This window comes from Microtus oregoni, unplaced genomic scaffold (assembly GCF_018167655.1).
Source record: "Microtus oregoni isolate MIOR12 unplaced genomic scaffold, Mior012 000055F_ref0000237, whole genome shotgun sequence".
NCBI classification, from domain to species: domain Eukaryota; kingdom Metazoa; phylum Chordata; class Mammalia; order Rodentia; family Cricetidae; genus Microtus; species Microtus oregoni.
This window is the reverse complement of record NW_024543831.1, coordinates 13,011,743-13,031,523: the sequence shown is the minus strand read 5'-3', so window position 1 is coordinate 13,031,523 and position 19,781 is coordinate 13,011,743. Positions and strand designations below refer to the sequence as shown.

Here is a 19,781-nt window from a genome sequence, read left to right as displayed (position 1 = left end):
TTCCTAAAAGCTATTCGTGTACTCTTAGCTGCTCTGAGTGAAGACGCCTTATAACCATACTGGATTCAACGTAGCTGTCTCTTGGTATTTTGTATGGGTAAATTGAACATATGTTATGTCCTTGTTCTCTGCTAGGCCCTGAGATACAAGTGTCTGTTCTTAAAGTAGACCAAAAACCGAGCTAACTATAGTAAGAGAGATGTCCAGATGCAGGAGAGGTTTAGAGTGTTCAGCGCCTTCTCTCCTTCAGAAGTAACACCTGAGAAGGCTTTGAAAGGAAAATTAGGAATTCCTTTGCCACCTAAGGAATGAAAATAGGGCCTTGGACAGAAAGGGAATGGGAGACTGGCTACAGACAGAGAGCAGCATGGGAAGAACAAGTTGGAAAAGAAATAGGAAATAGAGCTGTGAACTACTGCTTAGATATCTAAATAGGTGGGTTTTAAAGATAGCTGGGCTCCCTGTGAGAGGAGTATTGAAAGGAATCCATAGGAGAAGCAAGGAGCCCCACTGGAAAACCTTTGTGGTAGTCCAACAACAGAGATGAAGAAAGAATAACTTAAAGGATATTTAGAAATAAAATCAATAGATGTTGTAAACAAGTTGGACATAGGGAGTAAAAGTAGAAGAGAAATCCAGAGTGGATTTAATGCAGGAAAATGGAGAACTGAGCCAGATAGTGGAGCCATTCGCTAGGAACGAAGACCAGGGTGTAAGGGTGGGAAGGGCTCAGGGTTGGTTGTGCCAGATAGTAGCAATTCATAGGATAATACAAATTATTCAGTTAGTGCTGTCAGTGTAAGATTCTGAGAGATAACGTGGGTTACCAGGCAGATGTGAGATCAGTGCCATATGCAGGGTGGTTGCTAACACCATCAGCTCAAGCAAAGGGTCAAGAGATCATAGTCAGTGAGCAGCTCCATCATACTCCTGCCACCCCCACCCCCGACTGCTCTCCTCCCAGTTTTTAAACTGAGTGTCTGTCACCAAAAGGGCAGCAGGATGTAGGTCTTCTTTACAGGCCCCAGACAGTGAGGGCATTCCGGAAGGGTCAGTCATGACAGACACATGCTGTCTCTCCCTTCCCGGCTGCTTATGATGTGACTGTGCAGTCACAGCCCCCACGGTCTACTTTATAAAAGTTAGCTGTCTAGGTTGACATTCTTATTACAAACATAAATGCTTTATAATGACAAATTTGCCTCAAAGGTATGCAGAGCAGTTGCCATGAGCAACACATAAAATGAGCCCCTGAGCTGAAATGAACGTTGGGAATCTTTTCAGATTGTGTGTGAGGAACCATTGTCCAGCTCAGGCTTCCTGCTGAGACCAGGCTGTGTACGTGTTGGGAGTTTGACCCGGATCTAAGAAAGTCTTGAGAGAGGATAATTTAACCCTGACTCTGGTTTTGTGTTTTGTTTTTCCATTTTCCAGCAGAGAACTTGTCAGTGGTTTTAAAGTGTCCCCACCCCTGTATTTGGAAATTTTGTCAAATTGCTTCAGGATGCTGCAGTGACTGCTGTAGAATTCCTTGGCCCGCTTAGCTGATACCAACCAGATATTTCTCCTTCCCTGTGTGTTTTACTAGCTCAAATGTGTACCCATTTTCTCTTCAAGCCCCAGTTTTTACACCAGTGCATTATTCGTGCTGAGGTCACTAGGGTCATCCTTTTTGATGTCCCCCTGGCCCTTCTGCAGAGTGTCTCAAGCAGGCAGCCCTGTGAGCTGATGAGCGTAAAGCCCCTGTGCCCAGAATGGGCTCCTGGCCTGCTTGTGCTCTTCTCATCGGGTCCCTTTGCATGAACTCAGCATCCAGTCAACAGCAGGCAGACAGACCACGCTAACCACCCTTCAGCCGCTGGATTTCGTTCTGTGGTGTGCAGAGGTGCCTGGATGTTGATATTGCAGCGCCCTCTAGTGTCTCTGGTGTTCAGCTGCTCCGTTTTTCTTCTATTGCTGAAAATGTTGACAAGCACATAATCTGCCAAAATTGGCAGCTTTTTAAGTATGCTTTCCTATACCGTTGTCTCTTGTTGGGAATGTGAACTTTTCCTGAAGATAGGATAGCACCCTCGGTCTGCTGTGTTTTTGTTTCAGAGCGTGGGGGACGGGATTCGGATCCCTGTGGGAATAGTTCTGAGTACTCTTTCTTGAGATGCCCCTATTCAGGCCATCTACCCTTTACAAGGAAAGAATGTGAATTCTGCTCAAAAGAAATAAATGAAAACAAGAAACTGGAAAGTTTACTGAGTAAAGGAATTTAAAAACAAACAAATCAACCCCTGGCAGTAAGAACTTCATTTTTATTTATTCTAGAAAGAGGAGTTCTCCAAAATAACTTTTGAACTAGAAATTTATCATCTGAAGTCAGGCCATTTTGAGGTATTTTTTAATCTAAAGGAGTCAAGTTATTAATATTTGAAAAATGGCTACTATGTAGTACATAGAATGATATAATATTCCTGCCTAAATTAACATCGTTGCAGCTTCCATAATAAAGATTTATGAGCTACCTATCACGTGAAATCCTATTATGGAAATCTCCATAAGTCCATATTTGGGTTATAACTGGCTCCGTGGTTATAAACCAATTAAAAGTCCAGTACCTTTCTTCTCTTTTACGCTTCATTCTCTCGTTTATTATTTGCCCTTAAACTAGATTGACCCATTATTCTCCAGCCCTGTGTGTAAATGCACAGATAAGGAGTGCTGCCTGTTCAGGTTCTCCTGGGCAAACCATTTTCCTCCCAAACGTCCAAAGTAGTGGAGCAATTTATCACCTCTTCTTTGTAAGTTGCTCTGATCTTTATCTCAAGTCAATCTCTGAAGCTAAACATACATTCTAGTTGTAGAATCCACGCTCTTATCTACTTCCAAAACTTTGGAAGATTTTATAAAAATATGCCTGACTACCTCTCTGCGTACATGCAGAGAAAATTAGACTATCACAGTTGGGCTATCTCCTCTACCTCTGACGTTGAACCACCACACAATGAGGGTATCTTGGCATAGAAAAAAAGCAAAAGCTTGGTTAAACCATTTTCTTTGGAAGTAGATTGGCTTTCCTAGACTAGAACATAATGCTGTCCTTGGCTGAGTGTGGCTCATAGTTTTGCATGGGAATCTGAGGCAGGAAGATTACTTCAGGTTTGATACTAGCCTGGGCTCCATCATGATTTTCTGGCCAGACAGGACTCTTCATAGGAGACTATCTTAACAGAAAAAAAACAAGGAAATCTTTGAGTCATTTATTAGCTGTCTTCATCAGACCAGCAGTCAGAGCCACTGCTATGGCAGGTCGCTCTCAGAACTTAAAGGGAAGAGGAGTGGGACAACATGAACACTCGCACACATCATACAAACAGTGTGCGTGTGTGTGTGTGTATGTATGTATATATATATATATATATATATATATATAGGTTTGGTCTCTTTGAAAACAATAACAAGTTTCTGTAAGATTGTATTCTTTTTAACATTTCCAAGTAGTCTGATTGGTTAGCAACATTACATTTGTGTATGTTATTCATGTGTAGATTTCCTTGATATGCTTGATCTCATTTAATCTCTCCTACCGCCTGTGAGGTAAGGTTTCCATATTCTTTATGTTGTTTGCTTTGTTAGGCAAGCTGAGACCCAGAGGAATTAAGTGAGCATGCCCAAGAATACTCAGCTATTGGCAAGGCTAAATCCCGGGCCTGAGTCCTTGGGAGTGTCCTTTCTGTAACGTGACAACCGAGTTTAATTTGTAGTCTCGTTTAACCAAGCTCAGTGATATCTGATAGACTTTTCAAAGACGGAGGAGCTGGGACCCTGGGACCTCCGTTTTAGCGGGCAGTATGATATGAAGCAAATTATAAACCTCCAATGAGTTTAATGGTACCATGTGCCAGGTCTAACCCCCCCATACAACTAAATTATGGCTAGTATAGGATTTTAAATACCTGGTGACACATAAACATGAAATATTGCCATCAGTGCATTATAGAAGGAATTCATGTGATTGATGCGCATATAGGATATATCACACTGCATGTGCTAGAGACTGAGAGCTTTCCAAAGATAATGTTTTCTGAAAGATATATGTTTGAACGTGAACTCTGCCTGAGGACATCTATTTCAAGAGCAGAAGTTTGCTTTAAAAAAAATTAAAAATAAATAAAGCATTTTTCAATCTGATTAGGTAAGTATGTAGCAGAAGACTTGAAAGACCTTGGTTTTGGATGTCTCAGTGGATATGTACGGACTTATTTCCATGGCATGGAGCGGTGACATCAAGTCTCTAATTGTAATAAGCATAGGCAATGACAAAGAGATGCTGTTCTCCCCAGAGACTCCCTTGCCCTTTTTTTCTTTCATTTTTAATTTCTTTATGAATAGAAATCAGTGCATGCTGCTTCTCCAAACAAGGCATCCATCCGCATCTCCTAAGATGTTTGCAGTTTTCTTTTTAAGTAAAATGGATAAAATGCAACTTTTTAAACTTGACTTTTTTTCATATTACTGTAAGAAACAGGCGGTATCCATACACCAAGAGGACATATTCCTGGAGTCTGTGATGTTAGATGTGTGTTGTAGACTGTTGTGGTCTGTGGACCAGGGCTAGACTGCGCCTCCACTGTCAGCCTCTCCAAGCCCATTGGGCGGTTTCGTTTGTTTATTGCTTTTATAGTCCTTTGAGGTCAGAGCTTCTTTCTTGAGTCATGCCTACTTCATAGAATTTCTTATCAAGGTCTTACTGCCTGATGTTGGTATGGGGGCGGAGCCAGTCTAGATAGAAATTTCTGTAGGCAGTAAGTGAAGCTTTGTTTTGCTGCTGTTGTCTTCTGGCAAGGAGAAGGGTAGAGTAGGACAAGTTTTGCCGTTACAGCACACTGCAAACTCTTAACGTGTATCTGGACCTTATCCTTTCTTTTAACAAAAAAACATAAACTGGACATGCAGCATTTCTTGGAGATAAAAACATTCAAAATCCTTCCTTCTAACTTTTTCAAAATAATTATGTATTATCTATAATCACCATACTGTACAAAACATCTGAATTTATACCTCTGACATGTTTATAACTGTTGCCCAGCCTTCCCAGCCTCTGATAGCCATGATTTCACTTCCAGCTTCTAAGACCATCCTTTAGGACCCACATCTGACTTAAATCACACTGTGGTTTGTATGAGCCTGGTTTATTTTACTCAGCAGATGACCTCTACTTTCATCTGTGTGATCACAAATGACAGAATGTTATTTTTTATGTATATATGCCCTATTTTACTTATCCAGTCAGTGATCAATATAATTTCCATTTCTTGCCTATCAATAGTAAACACTGGAATGCGGCTCTTCCTTCAACAGTGCAGTTTCATTTCTCGCGGCTATGCAGTGAGCTCACTAGGTCATATGGCGGCTGTTTTTCATCATTGGAGGCTCCTCGCTGTTTTCCACAGTGCTGTGCTCCTTTATGTTCCTCCAACAGTGTGCGCGAGGTCCCTCCTCTGCTCTCACCAGCTCTTTTATTTTTGTAACAGCTTTTATTTTTTCTATGATTTATATTTTCTACTTTTTAATTACATATATGTGGGGGGAGTGAAGTGAAGCAGCATCTGGTCGTTCTGGAGCTGGAGTTACATACAGGTGTTGTGATCTTCATGGCACGGGTACTGGGAACTGAACTCAGGGTCTCTGCAAGAACAGTTAGTTCCTAACTGGTAAGCCATTTCTCCAGCCCCCGTAACAGCCATTCTAATGGGAGTGAGGTGATATGGTTTTGATTTGCCTTTCCTCATGGTCGTGTGTGTGTCCATCCCTTTGTATGTCTTATACTAATTATTTTTCATTGGGTTGTTTGAGTTTTAGTTATTTTTTCTTATTGTTAGTAGTTCTTGGTTAGTTGGTATTTTTATTTTTAATTTCTTACATATTCTGAATTTTGGCCTCTTCTCAGACGTGTGGTTTCAAATATGTCTCCCATTGTTTTCTCTTCAATGTGTTGACTTGTTTACTTTGTGGTACAGAGGTTTTTAGTCTGATGTAATCTCATTTGTCTATTTATGCTTTTATTGCCTATCTATCCCTTTGGAGGCTTGTATACATTTTTTTTTCCTGTTTTAACATCCTAAAGCCTTTTCCCTGCTGGTTTTATAACCTCGGGTCTTGGGGTTAAGTCCTTAATTCATCTTGAGTTGATTTTGTAACTGGTGAGAGCTTAGAGGTCAAGCTTCATTCTTCTGCATGTGCACATCCAATTTCCAGCACCATTTGTGGAAACCCTCGGTCTGCTTTAAAGGACTGTGTGAAAGCTAGAAGCAGAACACGGAAAGCACTGCACACAGCCTTGAAGGTAGGGGCCCATGAGAAATGGTTGCCACCAACAGTGGTCACTCAGCACAGGGCTGGCTGCCTCACTCTTTCCGAAGACGTCACTGTGTGTCTGTGTGTTCCAGTTGGTCATCCTCAGCATGTCCTCAGTCTGTTATGGAAGGGAGGTTAAGTCATGTTCCTTCCTCTCTTTCAGATCTGTAAGAGCAAAGCTCAGGAATCTCAGCAGTATTACCACAGCTTGGCTGTCCGGCAGAGTCTGGCTGTGCATTTTAACATCCAGCAGGATTGTGGCCATTTCCTTGCTGAAGTCCCTAATCGTCTGCTTCCCTGGGAGGATCCTGATGCTCCTGAAAAGGCAGAGGACGAAACTGAGAACAGTGAGGAGGAGGTAAAAGCAGAAACCGCCGGGGAAAACCCCCAGCCCTGCTCTGAAACAGAGTCGTCCCAGAAAAAGAACCAGCGAGTCACGAATAGGAAGCAGAGAAGCCATGTTGTAGTGATCACCAGGGAGGTTCCCCATCTCACTGTGGCTGACTTTGTGCGAGATTCCTTGGCCCATCATGGGAAAAGCCCTGACCTGTATGAGAGGCAGGTGTGTCTGCTGCTCTTACAGCTGTGCTCCGGCCTCGAGCATCTCAAGCCCTACCATGTCACTCACTGTGATCTGCGCCTGGAGAACTTGTTGCTTGTCCAGCACCAGCCTGGGGGAGCTGCCCAAGGCCCTTCACCTGCAGATCCTTGCCCCCCATCAGCTTGTCCCACAAGGCTCATCGTGAGCAACTTCTCGCAGGCCAAGCAGAAGAGCCATCTGGTGGATCCCCAGATCCTCCGAGACCAGTCCCGCCTTGCCCCAGAGATCATCACAGCCACCCAGTATAAGAAGTGTGATGAGTTCCAAACGGGCATCCTCATCTATGAAATGCTGCACCTGCCCAACCCTTTCGATGAGAACCCAGAGCTGAAGGAGAAAGAGTACACTCGCACAGATCTGCCTCGCATCCCTCTCCGCTCACCGTACTCTTGGGGCCTGCAGCAGCTCGCCAGCTGCCTCCTAAACCCCAACCCTTCTGAGCGCATCCTCATTTCTGACGCCAAAGGCATCCTCCAGTGTCTGCTCTGGGGCCCCCGTGAAGATCTCTTCCAAACCTTCACCACCTCTGCAACCCCAGGACAGAAGAGTGCTCTGCTCCAAAACTGGTTGGACATCAAGCGAACACTGCTGATGATCAAGTTTGCTGAGAAGTCCCTGGACAGAGAGGGGGGCATCAGCCTCGAGGACTGGCTTTGCGCTCAGTACCTGGCTTTTGCCACCACAGACTCCCTGAGTTACATTGTGAAAATCCTGCAACACCGTTAACGTGGCCTGGATCTCGTTCTTATTATTAAGTATTTCTACCTTCTTCGTGTTGCCCTCAGGTCCCTGTCCTATACTCACTCAGAATTCAGGAAAGGAGAGAAGCTAACCTGCCATCCTTGTCCACGAGCAGAGGGGGCGATTCAGCAAGGTCATCCATAGCTTTACACAGTGAGAAGCCGAGTGTTTCCTTACTGTCCAGAAATTCCACTGCACAGCCGTGCAGTCACCCTCCCGTGGAACATTTGTCATCTGAATAGTCCCACAAACCTGGGGTCAAGAAGAAAATGGACCAGCTCCGGCGGAGTGCACTTAGTAAGCTGCGTCCACCTCTTCCAGAACTGAAGCTAGTCTGCCTGTCCTCACTAGCTAGCGGCACACAGTCACCAACATCGGCTGTCCTCCAGGGATGCCCTCCCACCAGCTTCCTCTTCCTGTAAAGTACCCATAGCTGCCTCTTTCCCAGGAGGCATGCCATTTTGCTTCTCGGCTCAGTTTTAGTCACTGGGGACTGGCCTGTGCCCTGGCCGAAAGTGAAAGCAGAGGAGATTCCCGTCTGTTGGATGGCGGGTCGTCCATTTGTCCATTTCCATTCACTCTTAGTAAATGTGTACCCTACACAAAGAACAACCTGACAGCATCAGCCCTGCCGCCACTGCTTGGTTGGCCTTCACCCTTACTCTGTCCCAACCTGCTGAAGTTTGGGTCTTTCATCAGCTTTTGGGGGCCCATTACAGAGCTGACCGGAGGTGGTGTCCCCAATGCCTCAGCAGAATGGAATGCAGTTCAGAGTTTATGAATAGTTGGCAGGACATGAGGAAATAATGTCCTTGTGTGTGCAATTCTCCAGGGGCCCTCAGGGAACAGACTTTAAAGTACTGTTCTTTGATTACTATCAGACCTAATGGCATGGCAGCCCGGACTGGTGGTGGCTAAGTCAGTGTCCCCCACAAGCAGCGACTGGCCACCTCCCTTCCATCAGTAGCCAGTATCAGCTACCCTGCCAGATGCTGTAGACAGTGGCTCTGAATGAAATGGCTGTCCACTTTAGCATTACCATTGCCTTAGAAGGCACCTCAGAGCTGGCTGTTGAAATGGCCAGAAGGCAAGGGAGGATGGGAAGGCCACTAAGATGGCTGGCCTGCTCCTAAGAATGCCAGCCTCTTCCAGAAGGACCGCCTCCCAGAGTGAGTGGCCCACTGCTCCGAAGACTTTGCGGTGGCCTGACGGCTGCGGTAGATGGCCAAGAGCTATTCCTGTGGGACCTGTGCTCTCCCATGAATTATGTGCAATTTTTGTATGTATTTTTAATCTGTATATTACAGTGTTTATGTTGCAACTTTACCTGAGTGAGAACTACAGAAACCTTCCTCTCTTCCCTTGGCACATACTTGCGCTAAGAAGCGAGTATTCTTTCCACCTGTGTGTATGTTCGCTCATGCACTTGTTGTATTCAAAACTGTGAGTATCTGTTTACTTCAACCTCAACATCCCAAGAGTCACTTGAATGGTAAGCGTGTACACATCATGTGTGCCTGTGTGCACACACATGCTGGAGGTGGGGACCAGGCCTCCAGGGAAGCAGCCTATAGCAGAGTTCACAGACCTGTTCCTCTGCACCCTGCCAGTGAGGAACCTGGGGAGCCCTCATCCACCAGCGCAGAGTCATCTTAAAGCCAAGACTGATTGTGCAGTATTACTTGGGTGGCACCGTAGTGGCCTTGGACATTTCTAGACTTTTAACATTTTTAACAGCCTTTCATGTGATTCACCCTTATCAAAGAGAACCGAAAAAGGAGAATGTATTTTATTATTCATTTTTAAAGAGAATAATATGTGTGAGTCTGCATAGGGAGGATGGCCTTGTGTTCCTGGCTAGCTCCCCGAACTCCCAGGAAAGAGGGCTAGTTGGCTCACGGAGAGTCTTGGCCCTTCTAGATAGCATGACCGTGGAGTGGGCAGCCGTGGGTCGTGGTTGCATCACGCCTATCCGGCTAGGGTTTGATTCATCTTACATAGCCCATGTGCACATAACTCCCCGCCCAATTATGCACTGAACTGGCAGCGTGACGACCACTGGCGGGTCAGCTGGCACAGTCCTTCACTCCACACAACGTCTGCAGACTGAGATATTTTCTCAGTGTCATGGTGCCTTGCCCATGTAAACCCAAACGTTGACTGTGGAAGGAGGTTACATATTTAATGCAGAATGTTCCCTAGCCCTCTGTTCTGTCTGTAGATACCCTTTTCGTGTTAGCTTCGACCCAGCCTTCTCTCAGGCCACGGTAAAACAAGCATGCGCACTTCCGCTGCCACTGCCTCACCGTGCTGGTAAACTGAGCGCTCTCCCTTCCACGTGATTCCCTCACCACGCTGGCAAGCTGAGCACTCTCCCTTCCGCTTGTCTCTCACTGTTCTTAAGTCCACACAAGTGAGAGGCGAAATAAAAGCCTAGTGACAAGAGAAGGGCCTCAGCTTCCCAGAGACAGGTGGCTGTGTTACCCGTCTCTGGGGAATCGCCACAGAATGTGATGGACAGGAAGAGCATGTCCTAGGTTAGGTCAGAACAGACAAGGATTGTATTTCTAGGCAGAGTCCTTCAGGTGGTCCTCTGAGCATTTCTCAAAATAGTGAAATTCAGTCCGTATAACTTTATCATAGATTCCCATTTTAATTCATCCGTCGGCTGAAGGGAACTCCTACCCTCTGCAGACACATACACACATATATACATAGATATATTATGAATTTTGGAGTGTCACTGGTCTAGCACTTGAAGTTCTCCTAAGTAACGTCTGTATTGAGCGGATTGTTTTTTCTCTTAAAGTCTATGCCATAGATTCTAACATTACATTGAGAGTGTGAACAGCTAAGCCCCTTTGGAGCTTTTCCTTCAGCTGCGCGAACACTGTCTCAGCACGTGTGGACACTAGAGAATCAGGACTGTGGCTGGAGCAGGCAGCAGTAAATGTCTCTCTCAGAGTGCCTTGTTAGCATAGTAACCTTGCCATGGAAATAAGAAGTGTTTCACAGAGAGGCCCAGGCTACCAGCAGCCTCCTGTGCCGCAGAGGAGAGCCCTTTGGGGATGTGTTCACCCACACAGTGTGCAAAAGTTCACCATGAAGGACAGCAGTTAGATGAGCAAACGAGCAACAGAACCCGTGGGGGGCAACATGAGACTCATGAGTATCACCAGCCCCCGAGGCTGAGTCAGACTGGCAGGCAGGCCGGTGGCAGTGGCTTCCGGGATTTGCTCTCAAGAGGTGGGCTGAATGGGGTCGTGGGGGATGTGCGCTCCTGCTCCTAAACTGCTGGAGCTGGGGGCCAAGAAGCGCATCCCTCAGGAGCTAGCAGAGCAGCCTCCGGAGCATCGCAGGAGTGCCAGTTCTGCCTTGGAGCTCAGGGTGTATTCATGAACGTGGAAATCTGAGCCTCCAGGAGGATCCATGTTTCTAAGAGCAAAGCCTCTGTTCTCACAGAATCCCAGGAACGATCTTGACGCCCACGGAGTAGCAGGTCACGGAAGGCTTACACTCAGCTTTTTACGTTTAATTCATCCAATACCGGAAAATCACCGGGCATTAGCCGGTGACCTGCCTACCGTCAGGATTTTCCCATAGCTTTTACCCAGAGTGATCCAAAAAGATACAGGCTAGTCTCAAAAACTGGGGTGGATTTTGGAGGCATCATTGTATTTCAAGTAATTCTGGGTATATAAAGCACACACATACACTTGGAAACGGGACAAGAGGAACTCAGCTCGCTGGGCCAGCTCTGGCATGCTGATCATTCCCCTCTCTAGTGGGTAAGGATTGGGATTCTGATCCAGTCTAATAAGTGAACAGGATAGCTGCCCATAAAACTGGGTTATTAGATTTACTTCACTGAAGCTCATTTTCTCAAAGGCCCAAAGTGCTGCGCTGAGGCAGACCCAAGTGCTACCCCTGCGGAAGCGTGCACTGAAGTCCACCTGCCCACACTCACAGCAGTGCCCAGCCGGAGACCCCACGGCCCCAAACCAGTGCCCCCACAGGAGGTCAGAAGAGCCGTAATGCAGAATCCTAGACAAGTTATACCAAAGAAGTCAAGCCTTTCCATCCTGCTTCTCAGACGATGGGGCTGTGCTGTGACCGGTGCCAGAGGAAGGGAATCTACACATTCCACGACCTGGGTGTTCAACTGTAAGTCATTCTCAGAAAGGAAGAAAAGAAAAAGCAGTGCATTTTGCACATGAGGAGAAAAAGAAGGTGAGGGTGGTGGGAGTAAGGGAGTGGCAGCGGCCGAAGCAGGTAGTGAAATTCCCTGGTATCTAAGAAGAACTCGTAACCAGCTCGCTCACATGACTGGCTGTTTCCCAGACCTTAAGCATGGGAATGCCTCGTCTGTGTAATATTGAAAGCTTGGGCTGGAGGTGATTTCTTTCTTAAAAAGCAGGTGCTTTCAAAAGGTTTGTCTCGAGAACTCTTGGGAAATTTCTTAACACACCGCACCATTTTATGAACCTTCCCCCGAAGGTGATTGTCATCAGCATCTCTTCCAATGTGTCTAAGTACCCAGACTGTCCAAGGTGCTATGCAGCTGTCGGCCACCTACCCCTGCAGCTGTTTTAAATTAGAGACCTTTGCATCAGCTGCCACTGGAAATGATGCCCACTTAGATGGGCCACCGGGGTCTGCATTCTGAACATCCTCTGTCCATTCCCCCTTCGAGAGCCTCTCCATCTGTCCCCACTTCCCACCCCTTCCTACCCCACCCCCCATGGTTTTTTAAATCAAGAAAGTTTCAGGGAATCAAGAGGTTGGGGGTTCTTTTCAGCCCAGCAGAATCGCAGAGTTATATATTTTGCTATGAATAGTGTTGTGGTACAGGAAACCCACTCTGCCCGTCAGTTTGTGACTAGTGTGTGTGTCTGCACTCTCGGTAACTTGAATGTTGAGCCAGCCCTGTGGCTTCAATGTGGTGTCGTTGAAAGATTAAGCCACACAGCTTTGGGAAGCCCACTCGTTTCTTGCCCTGTTCCCTCCCCAATTCTAGAGTGTTGTGTGTGAACACACTGGGTTGGGTTTTCTGTCAAGGATATGGAGGGCAATTTGTTGGGAGATGGACACAGAAGCAAGATGTCACCTGTCTTGGTGATTGGAATCATGACAGTCCTTACTCTGACCTCTGATTCTCCATGACCCTGCCCAAACTATTGGGAAATCTTGTTTCCCTCCCTCCAGCGCTCTCGCCATCTCCTTACATATTTACAGTGGTATGAATCAACAACAGATCCCCCCCCCCCGTGTCAGCAGTGGCGCCGCCCTTCGGTTTGCTGTGGTACTTTGCTGTGTACTCTGTGGCCTCACGTTACTGTGTAAATAAACTCAGTTTAATATACACAAAGAACCAGACTTCGTGTACACATCCTTCCAGCGACCTGTCCCTGGTGACACACGGCACGGGTTTGGCTGCAGATGCAGCTCTCTTACTCATTCCCAAGAGGGCTACCCATCCCTGAACCAGACCCTTAGCCAACATGCCCTCCGCCTCCCGACCCCATCTCTTCTTTTCTCTTCAGGGCCTCTGTAATTTGAGAAACGGAGAGCAAGTGGAGGTGGCTGCCCGTTCACTGGGTGAGATCGCCCCCTGGTGTCCAGTCATGACAGGCTACCTTGTTAGAGAGGCTTGGCCAGCAGCGACAAGCCTACACGTCTACAGAATTCACACACTTGAGGTACCTTAAGGTACATTGTCACATGAGACATCCTTCCTAAGGCAGACAAGCTCATAGGCAGGCCACCTGGTGTAAGCAGGAAGACCGCAGTCAGCAATGGCACTACCACACGATTGAAGAAGCATAGCTGAAAGTACAGGTGTGTAGACTGTAAGCCAACTTAAGCTCTGACTCCCTCCACTGCCGCCATGGTGGGCAGTCTCCACAAAATGTTCACGCTCATCTCCACTACCAAGCCCTCTAGAATTTACTAAGACTGTTCTTAAGGCTTACCCAGCAAGGTAGCTGCCAGGGTTGGGTTTTATGTTGCTGAGGTATAAACTCCATAAATGTGGGCTGTAAACTGTTTTCTGCATCCAGGAGGAAGAGACAACAATGACTAGACATTGCCCAGGGACACAGGCTTTGCATACTGCTTGGGGGGGGGGGGGCATTGGGTCCTAGAGGTCACAGGGAATGCTCTTCACGGATTGGGCGACTGCCTAACACTAGTTGTGCTACATGAGTAGCCACCCTGGAGGCCTGAAAGGATATGGGACCTGGAGGTGATAGGCCAGTCCGCATCGCATTGGCTTAGCCTGAATCCCAGAAGGCAGAGAGGTTGGAGGACATGGGCCATTTAACGCTTGTCGTTAGCATTCCCACAGAGTCACCCATGTACAGAGAAGCTGATTTCCTTCCTACCTGCAGCCCTACGCTGTGTGCCCCCCACTCTGTTGCCTGCTCTCCCTAGCCCAGCCATGAGACTTCCTTCAAAGTGTGCCTGCGCTCCACGAGAGAAGGAGCTTCATTAGCACCTTAGGAGCCAGGAGCAGCAGTTGGCAGATCGCAAGCTGTCATTAAAAGCAGCTCAAGGCAATTACAGCTAAAACTTAAAAATTGGATTTCACACTGGGTGGGGGCTTGGAGAGGGGCCTGGTTGCTAAGCTCCAACTCAAATGTGCAAAACTCTTTAAGAGGAAACAGGTTGAACATGGCAGGGCTTCTCAGAGTCCCGGATAACCCTCTGCGATGTGCACACAGATGTGCTCACACTGTCCGGTAATCCCTGGCGCACCGGATAACCCTCTGCGATGTTCTCACACTGTCCGGTAATTCCTGGCACACCGGATAACCCTCTGCGATGTGCTCACACTGTCCGGTAATCCCTGGCGCACGGGATAACCCTCTGCGATGTGCTCACACTGTCCGGTAATCCCTGGCACATGGGGCCTCTGGAAAGAAAGGAAAAGCTGCTGGAAAGCACAGTGGCCATACCCAGAGGGGTGGAAATGAAAAGATGGCTAAGCAATGAAGAATGTTCTCCAGTTAATCTTGTTCTTGCAGAGGACCAGAATGCAGTTCCCAGCACTCAGCATGTGGTTCACAACTGCCTGTAACTCCATCTCCAGGAACGCCCACACATGGGCACATATAACACATAATTTAAAAATAATAAAAGTTTCAGTCAGGTGATGGTGGCACACACCTGTAATCCCAGCACTCGGGAGGCAGAGGCAGGCAGATCTCTGTGAGTTTGAGGCCAGCCTGGTCTACAGAGCTAGTTCAGGACAGGCTCCAAAGCTACAGAGAAGCCCTGTCTCGAAAAACCAGTAATAATAATAAAAGTTTCAAGATTACAAAATTAGAACAATAAAAATAAAATTAATTTTTAAAAAAATATGAGCAAGGCTGGGGAGGGGTGGCTCTGGGAAGTCTATAAGCAAATGTTTAGGAACCTCCGGGGAAGTAGTTTGCCTGCTGGGAGAGAAGTACAGGGACCTGTAGATTGGTCCCCACCACCCCTCACTGCTCACCAATCAGTGCTTGAGCCAGAGTCAAGGAAGGGCCAACCGCCTTCAGGCAGGGCTAGAGAAGTTAAGAGTTCTTCAGCATTTACTGCTATTGTAGAGAAGCCAGCCTTGGGTCCTGGTACCATGTCAGATGGTTCACAACCACCTGTAACTCCAGCTCCCAGAGATCCAAGAGCTCTGGCCTTCTCAAGTACCTGTCCTCATGCGTAGATACATACATACACACAAACACAAATTTTAAATTGTTTAAGTTTAGAAACAATTTTTTAAAATACTTCAGACCTTACAGTCACCCTTCCACTCTCACGCTCGCCAAGGGCCTGTCTTGTATCACTCCAGCAGGTGTGGGTGTCTAACCTCCTGCCGGCATCTTCATAACCTGCTTTCTGCCTCTTCATCTCCCTCTCTTCCCCCTCTCCTTTCCTTCCCCTCTCACAGGCCTTACGATGCTGGGTTAGCAACTCAACCCCTGTTCCCCATCTTGACCTGTGCTGACTCCAACAGCAGTAAGTGGTCCCCACCCCAGTCTTACTGGCCTGGCCCAGTAGATACTGCCTGATGCTGATCCAGAGTCTGCCATGGGCATCTCTCCTCCCATCAGGAGGGTCTGAGCCTCCTGCCTCATCCCACAGACTCTTCTTGCTCTTTGACCTTCCAAAGACAGGACAAGCAGCCTCTTCCAAGAGCCTCTGTGCACTGCTCCAGAAAGCCCCAAACTGTAGATTTTCATGCAGGTGCTTCACATACACACACACACACACACACACACACACACACACACACACACGCGCGCGCGCGCGCGGGATCATCACCTATATGATGGTTCCATCCTTCTGTCTCGGATGAGGGAGATGCCTTTTTTTCACTGTTACAATGCTGATTTGAACCTAGATCTGCATGATCTCACATGTGCTTTCTCGTCTGCGCCACTGCTGCCGGCTCTGCCTCCAGGACATAAGAACTGTAAGAGCTAGGAGAACAGGAAACGGTAGAGGGTTAAAGGAGACTCCTTTCCTTCCTTCTTCCTTCCTTGCTCCTTCCTTCCTTGCTTGCCTCTTTCCTTCCTTCCTTCCTTGTTTTTGTTTTTCTCGCCACTGCTGCCGGCTCTGCCTCCAGGACATAAGAACTGTAAGAGCTAGGAGAACAGGAAACGGTAGAGGGTTAAAGGAGACTCCTTTCCTTCCTTCTTCCTTCCTTCCTTGCTCCTTCCTTCCTTGCTTGCCTCTTTCCTTCCTTCCTTCCTTGTTTTTGTTTTTCTGTTTGTTGGTGTCGTGTGCTGAGCAAGAGCCCCACTCCCCTCTGTCAGGGCCAGAACTGAACCTCAGCTTGCCCAGCTTGCTAGCCAGTGTATCATCATAAGCCTTCATCTCGTAGCCTGGTTTTGTTCCAGTGGTTAGCCATTCGCCCCACCAGTGACAGACTGGCCAACCAAGGCTTCTTGGCATGGCAGAGAGCATGAGTGGGAAGGAAGAGATGGATCCAGAGGGCCCACCTGAGCTGCTGCTGGCCTGGCACCAGGCATTGGTGTGGCTCACAATGGAGCAGGCATGCCTCCCTACTCTACGCCCTCTCCTACTCCACAGGTGTCAACAAACCCAAATCACCAGCCCAGCTGGTATTTGCTTGCTGTGATCCTCCTCTACAGGGACCACTAGGCTTCTAGACACAAGCAACAACCAGAGGAAAGAAACTGATGGCCAACTGTTATTTTCATCTTTCTGTAGTCGTGGGGTAATCTGCTCCCCCAAACCCTCAATTTCCTGCACAGACATCAATCAAGACTATAAAACTATCACCCTGTATCTCTCTCTCTCTCTCTCTCTCTCTCTCTCTCTCTCTCTCTAGGGTTCCACTTACAAAAAAGTAGTATTTCTATGGCCAGGACTCTGCGCAGTGCTTTGCTTGCGAGCAGTATGCCAGGCTTCTTTACCAGCAGCTTTCTCACTCCAGATAGTTATATGGATAACACATGGGAATCTCTACCCTGGGCACCCAGTCACAAACTGCTGACTGAATAGTGAAATATGAAGAGCTGGAAGAATAGCTCAGGGGTACAGCACTTACGTAGCACGTTCAAAGCCCTGTATTTGGTTCCTAGCACTAGTTTAAAATATAAAATTTAAATGTTGTACATGAAGAAATAAAATATAAGAAACCAGAAAGCTTCTGAGAGATGTACCATGAGAATTACAGAGATGAATTATCAGATTGTCTTCTCAGATGTCTTAATGAAATTTGGATTTAGAGTATCAGTGGGATTTTTTTTTCTCCTAAGGGAAGAAATTACAAAACGGTTCTCCAAATCATAAAGAATGAGTAGAAGAATCATAGAAATTGTCAAAGTTAAAAGATTCGAGAAGCTTTGGAAAGGTTTGACATATAAAACCCCGTGGTATAACATCTTAGTTAGGGTTTCTGTTGCCGTGGTGAAACACCATGACCAAAAGCAATTTGGGAGGAAAGCATTTATTTCACTCACAGTTCTATGTAACTGTTCATCAGTGAAAGCAGTGAGGGCAGGAACCTGGAGGCAGGAGCTGATGCAGAGGCCATGGAGGACTGCTGCTTACTGGCTTGCTCCTCATAGCTTGCTCAGCCTGCGTTCTTATAGACCCAGGGCCATCTGCCCAGGGATGGCACCACCCACAATGGGCTGGACCCTTCCTTATCACATTAATTAAGAAATGCCCTGAAGGCCTGATTGTAGCCAGACATTATGAAGGCATTTTCTCAGTTAGGGTTCCTGCCTCTCAGATAACTCTAACTTGTGTCAAATGACATTAAACTAGGCAGCACAAACAGTTACAAGGACAAACAGAGCAACATAACAGAAGAGGTGACCTAGAATGAAAGGCCAGGCAGAGTGGATATAGAGTAAGACATTATATAGGAGAGAAAGTCTCAGGACACTGTCCACAGCTGTGTAGCTGCTCAGAAAATAATTATTCTGCACACTGTAGACCAATACAAACCCAAATAGATCAAACAGAATTACATGCCACTGAGGCAAGAAGAAGAAAAGGGTCCCTAAGAACTAGAAAGAAGGCTAAGCCAATATATGTTTTATCTCGTATCCAAAAAGGATTTTCTAAGATAAAAAGCAACGGGAGGCATCTGAAAGGAGAAGATCAATAGGTTTGACTAAAGATGATAAACCTTTGCTCACTGAAAACATTGGAAAGAAAATTGAAAAGTAAATAACCAGGAAAGCTATTTGAACAAATGCAACAACAGACACAGGTTAAAATCCCGAGTTAGAAAGAGCCGTGTAAACTAATAGAAACATAAGCTACCAGGAGGCAGAGCAGACAAGTCAGGAAAACCCCACCGTTTAACCCTCCTGGAAAAGGGAGAAATGAAAAACTAAGCTGGTATATCTTAACAGCCTTGGAGTAGCCTTTCCAGTCATACATACCAGCTCGGCTAGACAGTCGGGAGAACAGAGCTGACCTGCTAGACCCTTGTTCAGGAATGACCATCCACTGATGTGCCGTCCACCCTGCCCGGGTCCCAGACTGTCTTTTTTTTTTTTAATGACGATCATATTGCTGGCATTCCATCATCTATCAAATGGACAAAGCTAATTTTAAGTCTGGTACCCAACACTGGTGACGGGGTATACATTAAGTTTGTGTCAGGGCAATTAAACTGGATGAAGGAGCCTAACTCAGCTTCTGATGCTGACCCCGGGGGGACAGCATGAGACAAAGACTTCACATCTTCTGGATAAGAGCATCAAAGCCACACACATCATCCAAAAAGAGGGCTCTGCGGCCATACAGCCCAATGACTGCAGAGGCCTCTCGAAGGTTCTCATCACTGGGAGCTTTTGTGTGGTGAAGATGAGCTTCCTGAGCAGCTACTGGCTGCCCAGGTTTGGACCCAAGTTCGGCCCCACTAACCCTGTGTCCCCAAGTACCTGCTGCTTTCCCTGGCCTATGGTGGGTGCTGCCCATGTCAAAGCTGGCATTTCAGCCCCCATGTGACATTGCCTTGACATAATAAACACCATGGTTGAATGTACGTGGTTTCGAAGGAAGTCATTAAACTACTTTTGTGGAAACATTTTAATTGAATTAGATTGTTTTCTGATTGCAATAAATGCTAATTAATTGAGTGGGATGGGTATCCTCAGACATGGCTGGCTTCTCTCTTGTTTAATTAAGAGGTAAGTGTGGACTTAACGTCTTTTTGCTATAAGTCTGTGGTTTGAATTTATATTTTGTGCAAATAATGTGATCTTGCAAATGTAGCCGACTTCTTTCTTTCTTTCTTTCTTTCTTTCTTTCTTTCTTTTTTTTTAGACAGAGTCTTGCTATGTAGCTCTGACTGACCTGGAACTTATGATATAGTCCAGTCTGGTTTTGAACTCACAGATTTCCTCCTATCTCTACTCCCCGAGAGCTAGGATTAATGGTGTATACCAGCATGCACCACATTATTATTTATTGTATCAAATGTAACAACCGCTTTACTCAGAGCTGAAGGAGCCCCTACTTGGCATCATCAAAGCATGGCTGGGGTCTCCCAGCTCTGTGAAGTCTTGCCAGTTAAGAAAGGAAGAAACCTTAAATTGTATACATAACCCTCCAAGAGTACTGG

The 19,781-nt window shown here is 46.6% G+C and overlaps 1 protein-coding gene across 3 annotated transcripts in view; it reads left to right on the top strand.

The window, feature by feature from the left end:
- Peak1 (pseudopodium enriched atypical kinase 1) overlaps nt 1-13,046 on the top strand; it is a 210,502-nt gene extending 197,456 nt beyond the window's left edge. For all 3 annotated transcript variants that reach the window (XM_041638336.1, XM_041638337.1, XM_041638338.1), the window contains one exon: nt 6,509-13,046. In XM_041638336.1, coding sequence (XP_041494270.1) covers nt 6,509-7,672 — 1,164 coding nt within the window. In that variant the 3' untranslated portion in view covers nt 7,673-13,046. The remainder of the gene's footprint in view (nt 1-6,508) is intronic.
- Nucleotides 13,047-19,781: the final 6,735 nt, after the last annotated feature.